We start from the raw sequence: 24,258 nt of genomic DNA on the forward strand, positions 1-24,258 counted from the left end.
GCCTCAAGGAGCCGGTTCAAGGTATGCAAGATAGCCTCTCCTCCACCGGACACACCCACCCTGAACTGAAGCCCATCAAAATAAGAAGATAAAGACGGACCAACCATAGAAGCACCAACCTTAGAGACAAGCCGTCTACAAACCGTACCAACAGCAATAGGACGAACCCCACCACCCGGTTTAACGAGTGGCGTGAGAGGGGCGCTGGCAATGTACTCACCCAGAGGAAGAGGACACCGACCCTCAAGAAAAAGATTAACCACCCTAGTAATATAAGTGATCAAATCATCGGAGATAACCACACCAGCGCCACTCAAACAATCCATAAGGTGCTGGCCACGAAAACCATCCCTCCCACTGGAAGTACCACGTGGGAAGCTCCGAATCATATCCAAGACCACAGTAGAAGAAGCGACCAGAGGATGATGATCCCCATACAGAGGAGGCAATGAAGGAGGCGGGGCGACATGATGCTTCTCACGCAGGGCCACAAGAGTGGCATCGGAGTAGGGGGCGACCCCAAAGGAAGAAAGCACCTAGACAGCAGCAGTATAATGGCCATCAGAAATCTTCCACCGACATTGGCGGAGGTTAAGCTCACTCAAATCCAGATCCTCATCCACAGTAAATGTAGAAGGATCCTCATCAAAACACTCCTGCAATAACTGCAACCCCCCCCCCCCCCTCCAAGTGCCCCCCAAGCAAGGATAGCTCTGGCAATACTCTCCTCCTGATGCTGACGCCGAATAGCAGTCCGACACTCATGATTACTCCGAGGAGCGAAAGTCCTAAGCAAACAAAGTGGAAGAACAAGCAAACGAACCCAGTGGGAGAGATCACTAGGGGAATCAAACACCTCATCCAAGGCCCCTTTCAAAGTCCGAGCAAACCCAAGACGGCACTTAGGAGGAATAGATTTCACGGTGCGAAGCCCTAAAGACAATAAACGATCCAGCGAAGATATAGACCACTGAACGAGCTCTACAATATCATCAGAAGAAACCGAAGTAGAAGGAGTCAAAGGTCTCGGAATACCATGAATATGGAAGGTGTAGAGGCCATCAACACACTCAGGATGCATCACAATATCACCTCGACTATGCCGACATCTTGCTCTAATAGTACGGGTTTTAAAACACACCCCACACAACCAGAGCCCCATCCGTCTCAAAGAACTCTCGGCATTGGAATAAACAGTCAAACTATCAGTAAGAGTCTGACGCGTAAGTTCCAACGCACCATTCTGGCAATGTCGGTCCTGTAAATGTTTCTGCCAAACTGCCTTAGTAAGGCCCTTACCAAAACCATCCCGACAAGCATGAAGACTCGAAAAAGGACAATGGTACCGCACAAGCTCGGGCATGAAGGAACACACCACCAACCTGCACAAAAAACTATAGAGCCACCAACAAACACCACCTGAGCGGAAACCACCACGCACAAGCAGCTAAGAGCTCAAAATGTACCCGCTACTAGCAACCAAAAGGGCAGCCCAGCTGACCACCAACGCACCACCCACTCCGGTGGTGATCAATAATCAACGTAACAAAAACCAAAACGGCCACAAAGGCGGCCGAGAAGGAACACACACCCCACATCAGCCTTAGCCCGTAACACCCACACAACAACCCAACAGCAGCGGCAGAGGTGGCCGGACAACGGAGGACAAGGAGCAGCAGCAACCAACAGTACGGGAAAAAGAAAAGAAAAACGCAAAAAAGAACCCACGGTAAAAACAGTTGGAAACTCACCGGTGATAGGAAGTGAACAGTGCAGGCAGTCGTCGGCCACCACGTCAAGGACCGCCGACGTGAGGTCTGATGGCCCAGCAGTGGTGGCGCAGGTGTACCGGTCGCAGACAGGCGACAAGGCTCCCTGAGAAAGACGACTTACTGCACGCGAAACACCCACCTAACAGAAGACCCTCGCCGGAAAACGACCAACAAAACCTTCCCCTGACCGGCGACGTAAGGTCTAAAGGTCGACGTGGGGTGGATGTTGGTAGCCAACGACGGCAACTCAACGGAAAAAGAAGCCCTAAATCGCAGAACCTTTCTGCCCTAATTCGCGAAACCAACACCCCAACCGACAACCTAGCACCGATGATCAAACGCCGACGGTGTGAAGGTGCTGATGAAGGTGCTAATGGTGGCGGCAGTAGGTGGTAGAGGCAGCAGCGAACGACACTAGGGTACGATCGCCTGAGTCGCACTTCCCTCTCCTCTCTTATTATTATTATTATTATTATTATTATTATTATTATTATTATTATTATTATTATTATTAGAACATAATTAGACATAAAATATTATAGCATATTAGGAGGTTTTTGAGAGTTGTCACATGACAATTAATTACTACTCAAGTTAGTCTTTTAATGGTATTTTATTAGATGATTTAGCTAGTCATTTAACTATATTGTATAGATAAAAATATATTTCAACGCGGACATCGGCAATCCAAAGACATTTTGGCAAAAAAATTGGGAAAGATGATATTTTGAAAATTGTATATGTAGTTGATTCATATGTGGGTGGGGTAAAATAACAGGGATTACTAATCCGATTTTGGTTTTTTTTAAAGAAGGAAAAGAGAGTGGATTAAAAAATAATTTATTGCTAGGTGGCTTTTAGTCGATGTCTACGTGACATTTATAATCCTAGGTGGCTTTTAGTCGATGTCTACGTGACATTTAATAGGTGTTTCAAGCAGCTTTTTAATAAAACTTTATAGATTAGAGTGACATACGGATTAAGATATGACATTGCAAATGCACACGTGGCTTTTTCTTATCCTACGTGACATTGTCCGCGTGACCTTTTGAGACTAGCCTTTAATAAGATTTTATAGATAAGATGGAAATTGTGATAATATGCAGATTTGGAAAACAATTTACATTTTCGTAAATTTCTAGCTAATTTATCTGTTAATATTTGTTATATTCTTTTGAGCTCTCATATTTTGTTTGCTCTATTAATTTACCGGTCATATTTTTTTCGTTTATTTAGATAAGATGCTTTAAGATTACTTTTTTAGTGTATCTCAAGTTTCACAAACTCCAATACGATTGAAGTATCTTGCCGATGTTACTACATTTTCTTACTTTTTCGAGGGCCGAGGTATTTGTATCATGCACTTCTATTTATGAGATACCTGAAGTTGAAGTTATAAACCTACATATCTATCATTTGATCAATTCATGATTAAAATTTTTATTAAAACCACGAAGAATCATATAGTAAAAATATAAACCTAAAAAAGACCCTTAAAAATCCCGTGATTTTCACAGGATACAAAACTAGTTGAACACTAAAAAAACAAAGCCAAAATCTTCTCAATTTGGAAAAAAAATCAAAACTTTGATCCAATAGTAGTGACTGGGTATGAGTAATTCTTTTAGTGTGTCATATGAATCGCAATGTCAATACAATATATGGCGAGGGAGATTCACAATATCTCGATCTTAACCGTTTAGGCTAAGGTCTCTTCAATAACCCATCAAAACCTTTTAATTTACGCTACTTCTAAAAATCCGACAAATTAAATTTAATAGACGAGACGATCACAAACGGTGAATATCGTGGCAACATATATAGAGTGAAACCGCTCAACCTCAACTCCACCCCTCCATATATCCTCTTCTCTCAACAAAACACACAACAAAAACATGAACAACGATCTTCCAACCGCTGGTAATTTTCATTTTTACTGTTTTTTTTTAACCTTTTAGTTTTCACTTTCGCCCCCTTAATTACCTATTTCAATTTAATTCGTAATTTTGTAGGTATGAGTGCAGAAGATAAAGCTACACTTGTTGATGCACTTAAGGTTTGCTGATTTTCCCCCTCTTTCTATTTATAGTAACTAAAATTAAAATTAGGATTTATAAAATGTTAATTTAGATTGTTTTTATGATTTTTGTTTGAAATGTTTTGCAGAATAAATTGCAGAATTTGGCAGTTGAAGGTGATTCGGATTTTATTGAATCGTTGACGCCTATTGTTAGAAAGCGTGTCGAAGCGCTTCGTGTTCTCCAGGTTTTATTTTCGATTTTGATTTTCATCTGAATTTGACTTGACTGTGTTTGTTGATTAATGCGTTATTTTGACTTAATTTGATTAGGTTAATTTTAGTGTATGGTAGATTGTTAGGGTTTATTGTTTTCCCCCAAAAAGTTACGATTGCATTCCTTATTGGTTTTAAACTTTTAATAGGATGTAGTATTCGGAATATTACGAGGATATTGATAGTTAAGTATAGTGTATTACTCCCTGCATCATCATTTGTTTGCCTTTTTTTTTCTTCTTATTACCGTCGAGGAGTAATTAATCAAAGGTAAATAAATGATTGAGGCAGTGAAAGTATTATGATCTCGTTTCCGAACATATGAGCTTAAAGTTGTACTACTACATTGATAGTGGGGTTTGTCGCACTCCCCCAATCAAATAATTAACTCAACTAATGTAGTAGGGTAGTCGAGGTCGAACCACAAGGAGGAAGGGTGATTACTAATTGTCTAAATTTTTATGCTTAGCTAAGTCGGAGAAAATAAGGATGAATGATTATATAAAGGACTAAACTAAATAACAAGAAATAAATTAAACTAATTAAATTATAGAACGAGAAAGCAAGCTATTAATAAATACGATTTACTCAAGTTAATTAAAGCCTAGGGAGCGACTAAACCACCGACATTCGTAATAAATCATGAGTTCCTTCAACTAGTTGTCAAGGGGGAAGTGTATTGGGTGGAGACGCCTCTAATTCGCCCACCAACTCCCTCCCGGGCTCATGGTGGGACACTAGTGATACCGAATCAACTCCCTCCCGGGCTCATGACTCGATTTCCCCCGACTCAAGACTCAAGGCTCACCAAAGTGGGCCCACTCCGCTCACCTCTCATCAAGATCAAGGGCTTAAGCCCGCGATAAACTCCCGGTCATCCCTACCCCTCTCCCGAAGGTGAATTTCAAACCGAAAAACAAAGGCACCCACTTGGGTTCTCCCTCCCGGGCTCAACCCAAGTCGGCACACGACCAAAAAGAGGTAATGTAATCAATCCCAACCTAACAAACTCCCGTTGGTGGACAAGGGTCAAAACCGACAATTACTCCCAAATAGACACAACAATTCAATTCCTTTGGTTAAACCCAAAAACCCCTCCTCAACAACTAATTTAATGAACTCAATTAGATAAATTAGATAAATTACTCATGTTAGAGTCTAATCGCACCCTAGTGAGAATACTACTCACTAATCATGGTTATAAGGGCAAAAGAAACAATAAAGATGGAATCTTCAAGCATAAACATGGTGGAAGAACAAATTCTATTACTAATCATGCAAATATCCAACACAAATTATGAAGAAAGACAAATTAAACTAAAAATGGGTGAGAATTAAACTAAAAGACACAACCTTTAACACAAGCAACTCTAAGATTCAATCTTTGACACAAGAAAGTTAAAGACTCAATCTTTGAGAGCAACAACAATGGAAAACAAAGAAAAGATGAACAAGAAAGAGATTAGCATCAATTAAACAACAAGAAGTAGTATTCTAACATAAACAACTAAACAAGAATTAAGAGAAAAACAAAATGTAAACAAATGAAATAAGGAAGAGAAATTATACCAACTTAATTGCAAAAGGTGAAAACTTGGATTGAAAGAATGAAGAATTTGGATAAACAAGAGAACAATTCTATTAATTTTTGAGTAAAGATTACAAATTTGATTCAAGGGCAAATTAATTGGAGATGTTTTTGTCTTACAATATTGGGAGAATAAGATGAACTAGTCTCATTTCTAATCTAATTTCTGGTCTAATTTCTAAGGTGGTAATGTTGTGAAACTCCCCCTATAATAATAATGAGAGTGTGCCTTTTATACTAGTCTAATAATCTAATCTAATAATAATAATAATAATAATAATAATTATAATAATAATATTAATAATCTAATAGTAATCTAATCTTTCCTCTAAGGTGTCACATGACACACAGCTAATACCCAGAACAATCCCACCGGCCTTCCACATTTCCTTTGTCTTCTTCCGCCAAAAAGCCAAAATATCTTCCTCCGAGATTGTACCCGACCGGGCATCAACTTTACCCGACCGGGCATACTTGACTCCCTCGGCTGCACGATTCACCCGGTAGAGTCAATTAAATCCCCTACTTGATTTCTTCTTCCTTCTTCCTTAAAAGCATCGACTGCAATTCAACTCGGATTTCGATGAAGCAATCGAGTCATGGCGACTCGATCTGGGATCATTTCTGGGCTGCTCGTGGTTATTCAATCGTGAAGAGGGTGGAGCTTAGTGAAGATGGTGGTAGAATCGAATTGAATCGGGTTTTGATTGATGGTTGTGGCTGCGATATTGAAAGAGCAGCGGAGTCGGGTCAGTGCGGTGACGGCTCGATTGGCGAATGTGGAGCTGTTGTAATGGTTCAGGGCAGCCTTTGATTGATGGGACTCGATGAACTCGAGCCATGGATGTAGTTGTGCAATTTGAGCAGCTTCGAAGCCGGGTTTTCGGGCTGTCAAGACGAGAGCAGGTGGTGAATGGTATTTTAGCAATTGATGATTGTAGTTATGGAGTATGATGGTGAATGTATGGTGTAGATGTATGGTGATGATGGATTGATGGTGAATTTGTCAAATACGGGAAGTAGCAGAGGTGAAATGGATTGGTGAATTGAAAGTTGGTGTTTGATGATGATGAACTCCAACCAAAGACCAGCAACAAGAATGGATTTGTGATTTTGGAATAAACAAGAGCCAACTTTGACTTTTCCAATTCATTTCTTTTGTTTTAGGCCCTTATTCATTTGGTTACGGTCAAACTTGATCCGTCTTGACTCACTTTATTTAACCCGCTTCTTCTCTTCTTGATGGTACCTACACGATAAAATATCGAATCGCATTACGATTATTCCAAAAAGTAATGTAAATTGCATTATATAAAATTAGACGACTAATATTATTTTTAATACTAAAATGGGTGAATAAAGCTAGCTCGAGTTATTAATTCGACTAGGTAAGAGATAAAATGTGAGTTAAAAAGCGGTAAAATAAAGTGTTATCATACATATTGAGACTTTGACATTGGTTAAGATACAATCGAAAGCTTTTGCTAAACCATTTCTATTATATTGTTATTTACAAGTTTGTCCTAAATAAATGATTAATTAATCCGGTCATTTCAATTGTTTGTTTAACTTTGATTGAAATACCAATCTATTGGAGTCGTTTATGTTTATCGTTTTATTGGAGTATATTCCTTATTAGGAAGACTCGTTTAAGATATTTGTAGTCTTCACGTGTCCGATTTCTCTACAAATGAATTTTCAATCGATAGTGATCAATCATTTTGAATCAAAGTGGGTGCTTTACTTTAGTGTATTGTAGTATTTTCTCAATATTTTGCATTATTTTGAATTGATTTGATTGAAAAATTATGATTGCATTCCTTTTTGGTTTATTCTATACAATTGATTGCCCCGTCCGTTCCAAATATTTACTTACTTCGTAGTGAGTATTATCTATGTTTAGAGATATGTTGGAGTAGGGAATACTTGTTTAAGATAATTCTGGTCTTAATACTAGGGAGCTTTTTTTTTGGTAATATTGTGATTGTAGTATAGATTTTAGTGATTTTGATCCATTATACGTTTAACTGTGTTAGCTTACGGAGTAGGGCCTTAGGCATCAAGTAGGGTTGTCCGGATTGTCACGCTTGTAGGGATTTAGAGCCGGTGTTGGCAATGGTGTTGATTGGTAGTTGGGGTTTTTGGTATGATAACAGTGTGTTTATGTGAAATGATGGTACACAAAGTAAGGGTAGGAGTTGTAGTACAGAGAAAAAAAAGGGATCAGATCAGAGCTGAATGCATTTGTTGCCAGATGTTTGGATTGGCAGTATCGGCCACTCTTTTCTTTTTAATGCTAGGTTTGCTTGAATTAGCGGCTCGACGTTGGCAGTAGCACATTAGGCTTCTTCTCATAGGAAACAGATATACATCAATAATGTGGTCCTGACTTTGGCGTGTCATTTGTCATCTTACCTTGCTTTGGTAGTCATAAATTTGCACTATGTTTCAGTTGTCGTGTGTGGTAATCTCTTTTTTTTTGCTTGAAATCGTAGTTGTATAGTTGGTGTTGACTTATTTCTTCTACTTTAAAGCACTCTGCTTTGTTTTTCAATGCCAACTTTTTTAATGCATGGACATTTTTAAAGCCGTCACTGGTTTTTGTTCTGTGGCAGTAGAATTCTCTACCTGCATTCATTCTATTGTTTCTCGTGGCTTAAGTTTTCGTTTTTAATAATTCTGCAACGATCCTTTCAGCATGTTCGGCTGGCCATTGAGCATCAAATTCTCTCCTCTCATGTTGTGTAGCACTCTCATCTGTCTGCTTTCCTTTAATTCTCATTTAGGGAGAACATGATGAGCTAGAGTCCAAATTCTTTGAGGAGCGAGCGGCTCTAGAAGCTAAATATCAAAAGCTCTATGAACCACTTTACACAAAGGTATCTTTCTGATGATTGCTAGCAAATTACGCTTTGGTTTCCTTGTTCCTGAGAGCAGGGTGCATGTGATAGTGTGGGCTCTGTAATGTTTGTCTAATTAATTTCTGTTTCCGTTCCCATCATCTATAGAGGTACGAAATTGTGAATGGTGTAGTTGAGGTTGACGGAGTTGCAAATGAAGCCACACAGGAGCAGGGAGAGGAAAAAGCATCCGAAGGTAGCAGTTCTCACTTCTTCGAGCTTAATTTTGCTACGGAACACTTTCAAACAGTCTCACAAGGGCTAGCAATCTAAATTTTAAATGTTTTTTGCTAACTGAATTGCACATGGTTTTTTCTATGCTTCTTTCAGAGAAAGGCGTACCTAACTTTTGGCTCACTGCAATGCAGACCAATGAAATTTTATCTGAGGAGGTGATTGTCTGCCGATTTAGACATTTATTTAGCAGTCCGTTTTATTTGATGTTTATCATTATAACTTGAAAAATATTGCCTATCTCTTGGTTTCAGATCACTGAGCGTGATGAAGAAGCTCTTAAGTATCTTAAAGATATTAAGCGGGCTAGGAATGACGATCCAAAGGGCTTCAAGCTTGAGTTCTTTTTTGATGAAAACCCGTATTTTAAAAATGCAGTTCTTAGTAAGATTTATCATATGGTTGATGAGGATGAACCTATTCTAGAGAAGGCAATAGGGTAAGCTGCTTATCACTTTGGTCTGTAACTTTTAGTACCCATGTCACTTGATTTATCACTTGATTTATCTTACTGTTTCGCTAATTTGTAGGACGGAGATCGAATGGCTTCCTGGGAAGTGTTTGACTCAAAAGATCCTAAAGAAAAAGCCTAAAAAGGGGTCCAAGAATACCAAACCTATTACTAAGATTGAAAAATGTGAGAGTTTTTTCAACTTTTTTAACCCTCCACATGTTCCGGAGGATGAAGATGATATTGATGATGATGCAGTAAGTGTGTTGTTTGAAACTTTTTTAATTATCTACGTTCGTAACTTGAGAATTACTAATTCAAAACTTGACAGGCTGAGGAGCTTCAAAATTTAATGGAGCAAGACTATGAGATAGGGTGAGTCGGCCACATAAGCATACGACGATTTCTTCTGCTGCCATACTTTTATGTTGCCTTATTACTCCTGATGATATGATTTGTTCATGCAGCTCTACCATTCGAGACAAGATTATTCCCCATGCTGTATCATGGTTCACAGGGGAGGCTGTTCAGGGAGATGAGTTTGAGGATATAGATGATGATGAGGATGATGGTGATGATGATGATGCAGACGATGATGATGAAGAAGAGAGTGGTGATGACGATGATGATGATGATGACGACGATGGAGAGGAACCAAAGAGATCGATACCAGTTTCTTGATCACTCATTGCAAGTACTATTTTTCACCCTTCCCTTTCTACCTCATACCAAGTTTATGGTAGTTGCAAATCCTTCTATCATTATTACTTAATTAATTCGTTTGGTTTCTTTGCTTTTCCTCTTTCGTGAAGGATTTGTAATATGGTTGCTCGAAACATAAAATGAAATTATATACATGGTTTTGTTTCTCAAGTACCCTTTGAGTTCGACTCAGCCTTCATGGTACAATGGTTGATTTGTCGATCCCTGCTCATTTATTACCCATGCTGTATCTACATGGAGAAATTCTTCCTCTACATGATATTGTGTAGAGTTTGAGTGGGATATTGGCCGGAAATACCTGTGTCTGATGATTTTACCTAAAATGTAATTGTAAAGTTGTATTTTCTCCGTCTCAGTCATTTTTTTACCTTTTTTATTAGCTGTGAAAGGTATTTTAATCATATGTAAACGAATGAATGAATCTGAAAAAGTACAGAAAAAAGCTATTTCTACCATAGTACCATTGTACCGTGACTTGGAATCGTTCTCTCTGTTATTAAAGAGGTCAAAAATTACATTTTCACATAAATGTTTGCCCTCATCAAAACACACTTTACATTTAACAAATAAAATACAATGCATAATCAAGTAGTGTAATTAAGACAAAAGAAATCTCTTTTAGAACTCTAAATCTAAGCTATGCGAGCTTTCTTCATGCGCCATGCCTTCAAGTCTTCAACTCGTTAACTTCAACAGTCGATGAGCCATAGTTGAAGGCGTACAAGTGAACGTTCTTGAATGTCGCCAATGTCGGGTATGCTCTTGCTGTTATTACGTTCTTTCCTTTCGCTCCATAACTCTCTACCACGGAATGATCAATCTGCCATATATATAACCCGAGAAGTTTCATATTCAAGTAATTAAAAAACATTCTCAATCTTGTTATTTAACTTACCAATGTTCTTAAGGACAACCCCTCAGCAATCGGATCTACATCCACGAAAGTTCCATACGTCGTTTTGTCAGTAGTCGGGTTTTTAGACGACCTATATACAAAAACATTAGCATTTTTATTCAGTTAGTCATAATTCTACGTTACTCCACATTCTATATATAGACGTTGAAAAATACGGCTTAAATCGAATTTACCTGCTTTGATCACTACACATTAGAACCACAAATTTTTTGTGATCTTTGAAAACTCGGAAGAAAACAGCAGTATACTCTTTTAAGTCCTTGGACGCCAATGTTAATAACCCAAATGGTCCGAGCCCACCTTTGACGGACACACCCTTTCGGCTACATAGCAATTGTGGGTCGGTCCAAATCGGGTTATATTTCTCAATTTTGCTCAAATCCTTGATCTTAAATGTTATTGACGCATCTGCCTGAAAATTTTGCATAAAATTGCACAAGTTAAAACTATATGAGTAAACAGTCTCATAGTATCAGACCGTCTTATTTTATAAAAAAAAATGTAACTAGTTGTGTAAAATTGTATTTCACCTGTACAGCAGTAACACCTTTAACTTCAACAGACGACCCTCCTTTGAGTGCTCTGATGTTAACATTAACCGGTCTCCGTCTCAACGTCTCAATTTCCGCAATCGGCCATTGGATCAACTGCTTCTTAGATTTGTCTAGCCAAATTTGTCTTGGAATCGTCTGCATTTAAAATCGAAAAAAAAATCTTCTAACAATAAGTTTTCAACAATCACTAAGACGACTCATGAACAACTCTACTATTTAACGAAACTTACATGAATCCCGGACCATCCTTTCTTAACATCGTCTTCGACAGAAGACGACTCATTAGCCCAACCAAGCAAAATCCTCCTTTTCTTCGACCCATCAAAAAACGTCTTAGACGCATAATATTTCCCATAATCGTACCTCAAACTAGAAGCGTTCATAAACCCGACATCAGGGGTAAAACCGTCTTTCTTCACGTTGTAATTCCCGACAGTATAAACATCATGCTTCGTATCGTCCAAACTAACCTTAAGTACATGCTTAACTCCTCTCCCAAAAATCGAGTCCTCGGCTCCGATTCTATTACCGTTTGCATAAACCGGAAAAAAATCAGGACATTCCCACATTCCACTTTTTTGGTAAGAATACAATGGACGTTTAGCCAAATCCCAATGAATAAAATCTTTACTTTTAAATAACAACGCGCGACGCCTTCGGTTCCAATCTTGTTCCCTACAAGGACTCTCCATTTACCATCTGGGAGGATCCAGGCAGTTGTCGGGTCTCGAAACGAGCTGGCATTGATACCGATTTGTGGTGTAGGGTCGTTTGGGTCCTTAGGCACGTACCATTCCTTAAGAAACGACCGGGTTATTGGCCTTAGGCACGTACCATTCCTTAAGAAATGGGTCGTTTGGGTCCTTAGGTAGGGCTCTTGAACTTGACCGTTTTGCTGGTTGATGATTCCGGTGAATAAAATAACCGGGTAATTTCCGGGGAGAATTGTGGCCGAACCAGACCAACTTCTGTATTTGTTGGCTGGGATTTCGGGTTTTATGGTTAAGGGTTGAGGTGACCAGTTAATCATGTCTGTCGATGTTGAATGGCCCCACACTGGGGGACCCCATACTACTCCATTTGGGTTGTATTGGTAGAATAAGTGGTATATTCCTTTGTATAACATTTTTTTTTTTTTTTTTTTTTTTTTTTTTGACAACTCCTTTGTATAACATTGGTGCTGCATGACATAGGAAGACATAATAGGTTATCGTACATCCAAATTAATTAATGATACAATTAAAATTGTTTACATTTCTAACTAATAATAAAGTATGGAGTAAAATATATGTGAAAATTAGCTGGGGTATATGTTGTACGGTTATATGGTACGCTATATCAGGTGTAACCAAGAGTTTTTCGGTAAAATAATATGTGCCCAATCGTTGCAAGAAGGGTATGTTAATGTCGAGTTAATGTTCGTCATACTTGTCAAAAAACGTTCATAAGAATTAGATCAGAACGTAAACATGATGAATGTTTATTTTGCTATGGCTAATTTATTCAAAAAGACGTGTTTTGAATTATAAATAATGAAAGTAAGTCAGAAACCATTTCTTAATTTGCAATATTATATGTCAAATGGTCAATATAAAAACTAAACTTGGATAAATATTACTTTGAAAGAGTGAAAATTATTAATATATAGACCATGTTTGGTAAACAACGGATTAATTTCAGTAAAAGCAGATTGCAAAAACAGATTATAAATGACAGATTTTCTCAAAAGGTTTGACTAGCATATTATAATTAGCAAAATTAATTTGAGTGTTTGGTAATTGGCAGATTACGATTAGTAGATTGTTAGTTTTTTTTGTAAAATGGAGAAAAATTTCCTACTCCCTCCAATCCAATCCAAACTACCCATTTGACTTTTCATGGTCTACGAGATGACACTTTGACCACGTTTTTCTTCATTTATATATTATTTTTTTGTGTAGAAATTATAATTTTCCGAAACCTTTTTTTATAACAAATGTAAATATGTAAATTTTACGTATAAATTTTAAAAATTTGATTAAATATAATCGATGTCAAAATTTAACAAAGTTGACTTTAAAAAGTGAGTGGGTAGTTTGGATTGGATTGGAGGGAGTATTTTACAATATGCTAACCAATATGCTGGGGTAAGCAGCATATTGTAAAACAGCATATTGACCCCAAATATGTTGTTTCAATATGTTTTTACCAAACACTAAAATTAGCATATTGATTGGTCAAACATGCTAAAACCCTTGAATATGGTAAAAATTGGCCAATATGCCGTTTACCAAACAGCGCCATAGTGTGAAAACTCAGAGTCAATCAAGATTTAATTAAAAGGTTTAGTATACGGTATACTCAATGTACATTAAAAGTAGCGGGAACGGTTTCCGATCACCAAAAAATAAAAAGACGCTACGGATTGACTTTTTAAAAAATTGGCGACGAGATCCAAAAAGAGTGTACTAAAAATACAGCTTGTCATGACTCATTGTAAAGCAACTTGTTGGGAGCTTGTGACTTACATTTAGTTGAGCAGCTAGTCTTGCTTGTGACGGGCTAATTCCGTCACAAGCTTGTGACCTCTCACAAAAAGAGAGAGGACAATGTAGGGCACCCCCCATGTGCTTGCCACTCACCTCTCAATGAGCATTTTGTGAGAGGAAACGGTACCCATCACAAGTTTGTGACGGATATCGCCGTTACAAATGAGAATTTGTGTTAGTTGAGATGTGCGCATTCGTGCATGAAATCTATATGTATATACGTATTATTCTAATTTAATTAATTCTATCATTAGACTCGTATATAATATTGTTCTTTTATATATGACGTTTTTGATTTTCGATTAACGTGATTTTAAATGAAGTAAATAGTTCTTCAACGTAAGCTATAAAATTTATATCTTATTTGTTCCATGTTACTTTTTGTTAGTATTCGTATATTTTGAGAAATATTTAGTTATTTAGTTTTAAAACTAAAACATATAAATACTACTTCTTCTTCTTCTTCTTCTTCTTCTTCAAGAACAAAGTTGAGAGGCAATGAAAACTAACCGTTGGGATCTACGTACACGTGCACCATTGATAGATTCCGCCATACAAATTAAGAAAAAGTCAACGTTAGAAATAATTAACATGAAAAAAAAAATCTAACCCTAATAATAGGGGGGAAAATGTTAAAAATAGTATGTACCATTAATCCAATTTTTAACGGGTTGAAAATGGTACCCGGTTCGATACGGTTCCTTAGAAGGAGGAGATGACATTTTGTTTTGAAGGTGGCTATACACATGGTGAGAAGCTTGGATATTAACCAAACCATAACAAAGAATGATGGAAATAAGCAACATAAGTATGTAGTATTAAGTGAATGACTTTCGGATTGCTTGAATTTGTAGGAAGATGGTGTTAGTACCACGTGACGAGATGACTGGATGGGATACATATACTAAGGTAATGCGGCAGCCTTATATTCTCTTATTTAGCAATGCTATGTTTGAGTTATTTAGGGTATGCTTTCCTATGAATCCTGATTTAATTATAACAGTACTGATTGATCGAGCCACACTGATGAAGTTAATTCAACCAGAGTTTAATTGTGGTGTGATTGTAATACAAGTAAGGCTAGAATGTTTGGCTGACTCTAAATTTTCACTGCTAGGGAGAATACAGGTTACATAACCACCAGTTTGATGATGTGCTGCTGCAACTAAGGCTAGAATGTTGTTTATGACTAATTTTTCGGCACAGGCAATAACCAGCATTGTTTCGTGCGGCTAGAGCTGATATGAACTCTGCACTGTTTGATTCATTCTCTTTTCTTTCCTGTTTAAACATCAGAAATCATCAACATCAGTATATAACTATATATATTTAGTATGTTACAGCAAAAAGGTTACTTTGATTCGTCTTAGACGACCACAGTCTTACACGTGAGTTACTGCTTATGGTGCTGATAGCTTTCATAGTTCGTATTCTTGTTTTTGTGTCTTCAATAGGAAAAGTTTGAAGGTTGGGTCTTATTGATTGTACTTAAAGAACAGATTAGTTTGGTGGAAATGTGTCACTGACTTCTTTTGGTATGATGCTGTACTTTGCTTGTAATTACGACACACTGAGTGCGTCTGTGGGACGACAGTGTTAGACTCGAGTAGTTTCTATATTTGTAAACAGCCCAACTTTTGTATATTTCTTGGCCTTTCGTCTTGTTACTTTGTATATTTCTTGTATTTTTATCCAGTGTGTAAACTTGTAATTTTTGTAGGGCAACCCAGCTCCCTCATCTTATGCCAATAAATATATCGAGCATTGGGATGATATATTGATATTACTTGGACCCGATAGAGCCAATTGGTGAAGGAGGGGAGCACTATGAAGAGGGTGCTACTATGATGGATGAGGAAGCATGTGATGGTGCAACTTCCAGCATTGATACTACTTCAACAAGCTCTAAAAAGAAGCGAAAAAGTAAAAGTCTAGCGGATGCGGTTACTCATGCTGACACACTCAAAAGTTATGTTGAAGCTAGACTAAAAGCAACTACAACTTTGGGAGGAAAAGAGATATTTGATGAGGTTTCCAAAGTTGTTGGCATCCTCCGTCCTCAAGTTCTACCAGCTGCCGTAAATATGTTCGTGGAGGCACGGGTCAAATTTCAAGTTCTCAAAGACCTTCCAAGTGATCAAAAATTAGATTGGATTTTGCTTTGTCTTGATGAGCGTAGTAGAGCATTCTAGTTGAAATTATAGATCGAATTTGATTATAGTTGGACAATTTGTTGCAATAACACAGTTGTAGTTAAAATCTATGTCGAATGATTATTTTGTAGTGCGGAATTAGCCTAAAACCTTGCAATATGAGTTAACTACTTGAAAATTGAGTTTGGATCAAATTTGGATTCTCAAATTCTTTGTATTACCAAACGTAGAAATTGGATTTCAAATTCTTTGTTTGAATTTGAATTTGAGAATCATGATTTCACATTCCTAATTTGAGATTGGTTTTTTAAAATGAAATTCAAGTATCCAAACGGGGTCTTAATGGAAAGTTGATGTTGCTTCCTTCGTGCGAATGGAAAACCGCTTTGTGGATGTGTACTATGTAAATTGTGGGTGTTGGTAGTCTTTACAGGTGTATAGGTAAATTTGGGTGCTTAAGGGGGAGGAAAAAATGAGGCAGTAGCAGTTTGTATATGGCCAATTAGCGACGGATCAGCTTATTGTTTGCGACGGATCCATTTTTTTGCTGCGACTTTTTATTCTTTGCGACGGATCAGTATTTTTTGCTACGGAAGTTTAATGTTTTGCGACAGAATGTCCGTCCCAAACAGCAAAAAAGTCATACCTGGAATGTTGACCTGGCATTGACTTGGGACAAATATGATGTCGCAAGATTCCGTCGCAAACCTATTGGGACAGATTTTGCAACAGCCTTTGTATTTTGCGACAACTTTAAATGACGGATTATATCCGTACCAATTTGAAAAGTGTGTAGAAACCTAAAGGAAACGAGAAGTGCATGATTTGTTCTAGGGTATATTTTTTTTTTGTTGTTGTAATGGATGTGATAATAGGTTCTGTAAAAAATACAAGGCTATTTTTAAAAAGCTTACCCAAGACATGCAATCATATATTGCTAAGACGGAATATGTGCTTCCACCAGGGCAGTTCAAATAGACCTGAGTAAAATAGAGGAGGAAGTCATCAGCCACATATTATGGCTGCCTTAAGTCAGACGGAAATTTTTGGAACGCAAAACAAAAGATAGTAGCAGCTAAAAAGATACCCGTATATCCGATTTCTCATCAATAGTTGCAAGAGTTACGAGCTGGGATATGACCCGCTGCGACACCTGAGAATTAATCGGCTTCCCGATGAACATAATACGATTTCTGAATAATAACTAGACAGATCCAGAGTCCCTCCTGGAGTCATTAAAGCTGGCATGATGGGTGGATTACCCTTTCTGGCTTCAATAGGTACATTACTGGAGCACATTGGAAGATAAAGGTGTAAGAGTAATCTACAACCCACTAGTCAAAATATATCTCAAAAACAACCAACCATAGTGGTGTACTGTGTCCAGCACGCCCATACCACCATTTTTATACATGTGAACTACAACAGCCAGAAACGTGGCGAATGAAACACAACCACGTGACAGAAAACATGACATGCAATCAAGTAAATACAGCCAGACAGCAAAAAAAACATAACTGAGGGTGAAGAGGTAAAACTGTGAAAGTAAACCATTTCTCGTCATACTGCAGCAAGTAATGCAGATGAACTACAAACACATTTCTGCTAGTGTGTGTGTGTGTGTGTGTGTGTCCAAATTACCATCAGAGAGTCTAAGTGACACAATATACGCCAACGACTTGTGAAAAAAAGATGCCAGCAAATTACAAGTATATGAATTCTTCGATTCCTTTTCCCTGAGCTTCTCTGTCAAAAAATAAAACATGTTCATTAAAGACAAATGGCAGGGTTAACGTAAATTACTCCATCAACGAGAGCAATTTTTAAGGACAGAAACTTACCTAAGACCGGAATTTAATAGGATATAGACTGATCAAGTTTTGGAGACAGCCCATTGATTTTACTTGATAAACCTGTAGCGAAGAAAATAATTTACGCAATAACTAGAACAATGCAGCTCAACATTTAGGTAAGTATTTTAAAAGTTAGCTTCCTCTAGCTTTACTTTTCGAAAGGTTGATCGACATACATCGGCGACTCAAGTAACAGGCACAAGCAAAATTGTAACAACACGAATATAGCCTTGTCCAAAATGATAAATGCAGAAAGTACTTATGCTTATCACAGCTTATTTACGCTTTACCAATCGATACAACACAAATACCACAAACACATACCCAATAAACATTGAACCTTTTCATAAAGACCTTCCAAGATCAAATTTCGTCATTCATCCACAATTTGTCCATAAGACAGTAATATCATAAAACGGTCCATTAAGTGTAGATAATCTCGATTAATTCAACCTAACTTCAGTTACCAAAGCAAGGGAGGACTTTCCGGAACAGGAAGAACCGACAGCTTGAACAAGATGCCACACGATTTCACTAAAGTGATGATTTCAACCTAATTATTTAGAAGTGGTCTTCCACAACCAACACACTCGATTCGAACAGCTAGCTTAGAGTGTTTTTCAAGGCTGGGACCTACGGACTCTCTTCTCTAGATGACCTTGTTAAGTCAGTTGCAGATTGAAAACGAAGGTGCTTCGACAGAAACTCCAGAAGGTGTTATATGTCCGACATTCCTCGAACAAAACTAAGCTAACTTAAAAGTTAAAATTTAAGATAAGCCAATTTCAAATGATGCTATCTAGCACTTATATCCAAATTGTGCGAAACTAGTTCATTCTCAGCTATATCAAGATGAGGCTACCTTAGCCACTCAAATTACTAACATCACACACAAAATCTCATTTGATACCGTCTCAAGCTTAAGACGACCTCTATATATGCTATGTGGCTCATTTCATGCTAGCTAAACTGACTATGTTGTAAGTCTTGTAACCCTAAGACGATGTAAAACAAGACTAATTCAACATCACAAATCTCCCGACTACGCCTACATTACAACAACTATTTAAGTTAGTACCAAAATAAGCTACTTGATGTTAATCTAATAGAGTAGTAATATAAATATATAATCACTAAGCAAGTTCTTTGATTCTCAGCACTATCAAGAGTAAGCTCCATCCTTTTCGACCGGAACTATCTGAATTGAACTAACCTAGCCGGTAGTGAAGTAAGAATAAAACGAACTGAACCGAAATTAAATTAAATTTAGGCCAAAAGAACACGGCCTAAGTCTACTTAAGTCCTTCAAATTACTAACATCAAATCAAGTCTATATAAATGTGTAAAAAACAATTATCAAATTCAATTCAGTCTTCACTAATAGGGAAAATGTAACAAAATTGAGCAATTAATAATTAGCACTCCGTACTCCGTAAACGAGAAAGACTACGACTAACCAGATGAAGAAGAATCGTTGCAAGCATTATCTGAAACAGAAACAACCAAGGTTCTGCAATTGAACGACAAGAGCTTAATTAAAACAATTAATGATTAGACGAGTGAGTAAGAAGGCGGAGAAGTGTAGAGAGAAATTTTACCTTTGGCGAAACGATGTCGTTTTGGTGGTGTAAGAAGGAATTGAGGAGCAGTTGAATGATGTTGAAAATGCCGAAGCCGCCATATTCAGATTGCTGAGAAAGGTAATGTTTCGAGAGAGTGTGGAAGTTGAGTCTTCTGAAACGATGAAATGAAACGCGGGGAATACGGTGTCGTCTCCGACTTCCTTATCAGTATTCTTTTTTGGGGGAAATAATCAGTACTTTTTTTGCCGTCTATTCTTTTTCTTTTTTTAGTCAAATAAAGGGCACGGCTAATATAATATATGGGGACATTCGAACCCCTTTTGGTTTTACTGTCTATTCTTGCGAGTGAAAAACTTGCCACACTACCACAGAACTCTTCACTGTGACCCACTCCTTATTATAGTCCCATCTAATTGAGGGTATCCTTCTCTTGTCTGCCTCCAACATAAGCAAACAGAACAAAACCAACAAACTCTATAACAATAGGACAATCTAAAATTAATTAAGAAAAGAGAGGTTGTACATCTTCGCACCAAAACATTCAACATCCACATAAGGGGTTAACAAAAGTAGCAAAGGGGCATAACAACAGTTAACTTAAAGCTATTTGTCATAAAAGAATCCACCTAAAAACTATATAAAAGATGTCTGCGCAGAGCTCCAATGTAACATTACACGCCTTAAATAAAAATTTTAACTTTAAAATCCATGTCAATGTTGCATTCAATTCAATTAAAAGAAGAAATATTGTAAAAGAAAAAAAAAAGAACGGACATGGATCTACCATTAAGACAACACACCCTTTTGATCATTATATATTGTAGTTATCAATTCCACCCAGCCCAGAAACCTGTGGCTACAATGAAAAACATCAGCTTGACAGCTCTTTTAATCGACCAAGCTTAACAAAGGCTATCTATCATTTAGGATATTGTGAGGAGACAGTCCCTACACTTCACTTCTCTGTACAGAGAAGTGACCAGCGATTTGTGTAGCACAATAGCACTCATCTTACCTAATTACGCTTTTGTTCGGAAATACTCTATTTTTGATTTCCAATCACAATTTGCTTCATCCATTCTCTTCTCCTCCCCTGAAGATCAGTAAACAAGCAAGGTTCAATGAAAATTCACCAATGCTAGAACTTCATTACATAGCAAGGTTCGATAAAAATTCACCAATGTTAGAACTTCATTACGCATTTTTCTTTTAAAAAAAAAAGAAAAAGAACTTCAATATTCATTAAATGATATGAACATCAAGTACACAGTTTAGAAATAAAGCAATGGCATAGATTTAAGATTTATAAAGAGTAGTCTCGGCAACTCGGCAACTTCATAAATACAAAGCAGAGTTGAATGGAACATATGCCATAGCCTCCATTAGTCCGTTCAAAAACTTTACGATCAAAACAACAAAGAGCCACCTACCTTCATACTCCAAAAAATACTTTTGAAGCAAAGCTTTGTCCGTATCACTAAAATTACGAGCAGTGAGCAAGCCGAGAAATAAAGAAGCAGTTTCGGTATCAGCAGCAAATCCTTGCCTTCTCATAACACGATGATGATCCAAAGCCGTGGCGACATCATTAGCTTTGAGAAATCCTTTAACAATTGTATTGTAGGTACGTTCATTTGGAGGACATCCATTGTCCGCCATTTCCTTTAATAGTTTTGTTGCATCTCCTAACAACCCTTGCCTACATAGCCCTTTGATCATTGTAGTGTACGTAGTTACATCTGGCCGCAACCGCTTGGCTACAAGATAAGAGAACACCTCTACTGCTTCAAGTAGTCGCCCAGCTTCACAAAGACCATTAATTATAATATTATATGTAATAATATCAGGTGCCACTCCATTTTTCTCCATCTCTTTACGTAAGGAGATAGCCGTATCAATCTGTGCATCCTTTAACAGCCCGTCAAGCAATAAATTGTAAGTGACCACATTGGGTTTCACTCCTTCATCTTGCATATCTTTAAAAAGCTGGAGTGCAAGCTGGAGTCTCTCATCCTTGCACAAGGCATCTATAATGGCGCTATAAGTGAACACATTTGGGGTTATATGGGTTCCTTTAAGATGCATGTCCCGGAGCATCTCCAATGCTTTGTCAAACTTTTTAGACTTGCAATATCCATTAATTAAGCTACTGAAAGTCACAACATTAGGCACAACACCGTCTTTCACCATGATATCAAGGAGCTTTTCTGCCGCATCCATCTCTCCGCGCAAACAGTGCCCATCCAACAAAGCAGAGTAAGTAAGAATGTTAGGGTGCACACCGCTCTTAGTCATGAGTCCGAAAATAGCCCTTGCTTCATCGACATTTCCTTCTTTGCAGTACATGTCTACTAGGGTGGTGTAGGTGTCTACACCCGGAGCAATATTGTTGTCCAACATCTCAGTCCAGAATACCTTAGCATCATTCCAATGCCCTAAGCTACAGAGTCCTCGAATTAAGGTATTGTATGTGACAGCGTTAGGCAAAATGTTCTTGGCTGTCATCTCCTTGAAAAGACCAAGTGCTTGAGGTAGCAATTTGTTTTTACAAAGAGTATGAATGATGGTGCTATAAATGATAACATTGGGCTTAAAAGGGGTAGTAGACTCCATATGCCGAAGCAAACGAAGAGCTCCAGCATTGTCACCGGAGCGGCAAAGACCTTTAAACATAGAACCGTAAATAACAAGGGAGGGTTGTATCCCAAGTTTGACGGCTTTATCTAATAAATTAACAGCTTGGTCGGACTTGTGAGAATCAAAAAGTCCATTGAGTAAGGTAGTGATGAAGACAATATTAGGTGGATATCCAATCTTAAGGTTCCTACCCAAAAGAGAGAAGGCAAAATCAAGAAGGCCCAAGGAGCAATAACACTTTGCGAGAATACCAATGGAATAGCAATCGGGGCGGAGACCGGAGAATTGAAGGTGATTATAAAGAGTAATGACAGTAGAGAAAGGGGGGTTGGGTTGAATCTTAGACATGGCACTAAACAGCAGATTAAAGACGGTAATAGAAGGGCGAGGACTAAGAGAGTTCAATTGATGAAATATGGAAACAGGAACATGAATGCTAGAAAACCCAGATCGACATTGTTCTCTAACAGAATCGAGAAATAATTGGGGATTGTCAACAACACGATTAGCAGAGTAAAACCCAGATTGAGATTGAGATTGAGATTGAGATTGAGAATGAAAATGAGATTGAGAAGAGTAAATCCGAACAAGGTTACCTGTAATGAATCGAACCATCATCGTCATCCTAAAACACAATTGAAACTGAAGACTGAAGAGTAGGGTATGCGATACAACAATTGAAAATTTGCTAGGGTTATGTCGGATTGGTTTTAAGTTTTTAACCATGTCGGGTTTAAATCGACGGTGGATGGAATTGTACGGGGCCACGGGATTTGTCACACACTTACCCAATTACCCATTTTCTCACACGCTAAAAGGACATCAACTTGTCCACTTGATTGCCGCCACTTGATTTGTCACGGTGGATGTATAGTGGATAGAAAATTTTGCTTATTAAAAAAAAAAAATTATTTCTAGACGCTATTTCAAGAGGCTTGAAGTTGATAATTGTACTCGCTTTAACTCTTATCTTATCAATCAATCAATCAATACTATCAATCAATACTATATATTAAATCCAGAAACCAAGGGACTTCAATGTAATTAAAGAAAGTTATACAAATTAATTATATTATATAGTTTTAAATCAATAGTACCGTGTGATGGACCATATTAAGGGATCTCAATGCAAATATTATATAGTTTGGGTTAAAATTAAATTATATAGAAGCTTGGTAATTTTCCTAAACATGGTCAATTTCCTTAAAATAAAAAAATTAATTAAGATGGTCAATTTCCTTAAAATAAAATAACTAATTACTATAAACATGCACATTTATAGTATTAGTTATTATCATCATAAAATTATATATTAAATTTAAAATCTATGCAATTTTATTAAACTTTATAGTTTATTAGATGTATAGAGATGTTAATTATTTAACATACAAAAATATAATAAGTAGGTTATAAATAATTCAAGTTAGATTCCGTAATATATAATATTGCATAATTCTTTCGATATGATTTAATGCATATATGTAATATATTTATATAAATATATAATCCTCTTAAAATTGAATGCCTAAGTAGTAAAAGTAATTTCGTCAGTAAAGAAAAGAATTGTAGTAACATTGGATATAGTTATATGATAGTAATCACTCATTTGAATAGTAAAAGTAACAATATTATCAACGAGATCAGTGAGAGTGGTAGAAACAACAACGTGAGTGGTGAAATAATCAATATTAATGCGCCAATAGTGAAAGTAACAATAATTACGACGGGAGTAGTGAAATTATCAATATTAATGCGGCAGTAGTGACAGTAACAATAATTACGGCGGGAGTAGTGAAAGTAACAATGATTACGGGCAAGTAATGAAATGTTATTACTATTGTTTCATTAATAAGAGTAAAATATTAATAACGGGAGTAGTGAATTTGTTTCAAAATTTATTTCATCGTAATTTTAGGATATATTATAAAAAATATATTAATGATAAATTTATGGGTTATGCAACTTTACGTAATTTTATTTAATGAAAAAAAAATTTAATGGTAAGTAGAGGTAGCACGGGCGAAGCCGGGCACCAATACTAGTACTATATATTAATTCCAGAAACCAAGGGAC

General features: G+C 37.2%; 2 protein-coding genes and 1 pseudogene across 5 annotated transcripts; 1 reads left to right on the top strand and 2 right to left on the bottom strand.

Annotated features, from left to right (window-relative positions):
• The first annotated feature begins 3,457 nt into the window (after positions 1-3,457).
• Positions 3,458-10,111, top strand: LOC141622774 (nucleosome assembly protein 1;4-like). The gene is made up of 10 exons (XM_074438787.1): positions 3,458-3,692; positions 3,785-3,828; positions 3,939-4,037; positions 8,440-8,532; positions 8,662-8,749; positions 8,884-8,945; positions 9,042-9,226; positions 9,318-9,495; positions 9,570-9,613; positions 9,706-10,111. The coding sequence occupies exons 1-10, from the start codon at positions 3,668-3,670 to the stop codon at positions 9,917-9,919; spliced, it is 1,032 nt and encodes a 343-aa protein (XP_074294888.1). The 5' UTR covers positions 3,458-3,667; the 3' UTR covers positions 9,920-10,111.
• Positions 10,112-10,441: 330 nt separating this feature from the next.
• Positions 10,442-12,557, bottom strand: LOC141622773 (beta-fructofuranosidase, insoluble isoenzyme CWINV1-like; annotated as a pseudogene).
• Positions 12,558-14,968: 2,411 nt separating this feature from the next.
• Positions 14,969-23,048, bottom strand: LOC141622772 (uncharacterized). Of its 4 annotated transcripts, none has more exons than XM_074438786.1 (9): positions 20,979-23,048; positions 20,564-20,641; positions 19,564-19,986; positions 19,423-19,475; positions 17,954-18,025; positions 17,820-17,858; positions 17,200-17,400; positions 17,027-17,092; positions 14,969-15,240 (listed from the first exon to the last, which is right to left on the bottom strand). In XM_074438786.1, the coding sequence occupies exons 1-2, from the start codon at positions 22,909-22,911 to the stop codon at positions 20,568-20,570; spliced, it is 2,007 nt and encodes a 668-aa protein (XP_074294887.1). In that variant the 5' UTR covers positions 22,912-23,048; the 3' UTR covers positions 14,969-15,240; positions 17,027-17,092; positions 17,200-17,400; positions 17,820-17,858; positions 17,954-18,025; positions 19,423-19,475; positions 19,564-19,986; positions 20,564-20,567. The 4 variants fall into 4 exon arrangements, with proteins under 4 accessions (XP_074294887.1, XP_074294886.1, XP_074294885.1 ...); XM_074438785.1 differs by having other exon boundaries at positions 19,564-19,982; positions 20,979-23,047; XM_074438784.1 differs by having other exon boundaries at positions 17,820-17,853; positions 19,564-20,641; positions 20,979-23,047.
• Between the last annotated feature and the right edge of the window lie 1,210 nt (positions 23,049-24,258).

Source organism: Silene latifolia, chromosome X (assembly GCF_048544455.1).
Source record: "Silene latifolia isolate original U9 population chromosome X, ASM4854445v1, whole genome shotgun sequence".
NCBI lineage: Eukaryota > Viridiplantae > Streptophyta > Magnoliopsida > Caryophyllales > Caryophyllaceae > Silene > Silene latifolia.

What these genes read in the sequence shown, in the direction of transcription:
- LOC141622772 (XM_074438786.1), bottom strand. Translation starts at nt 22,911, where the DNA reads ATGGTTAAAAACTTAAAACCAATCCGACATAACCCTAGCAAATTTTCA. An exon ending in GTATTTTTTGGAGTATGAAG is followed by an intron (nt 20,642 to 20,978) that starts GTAGGTGGCTCT and finishes ACTGATCTTCAG; the next exon opens with GGGAGGAGAAGAGAATGGAT.
- LOC141622774 (XM_074438787.1), top strand. Translation starts at nt 3,668, where the DNA reads ATGAACAACGATCTTCCAACCGCTG. An exon ending in CAACGATCTTCCAACCGCTG is followed by an intron (nt 3,693 to 3,784) that starts GTAATTTTCATT and finishes GTAATTTTGTAG; the next exon opens with GTATGAGTGCAGAAGATAAA. An exon ending in AGAGGAAAAAGCATCCGAAG is followed by an intron (nt 8,750 to 8,883) that starts GTAGCAGTTCTC and finishes TGCTTCTTTCAG; the next exon opens with AGAAAGGCGTACCTAACTTT.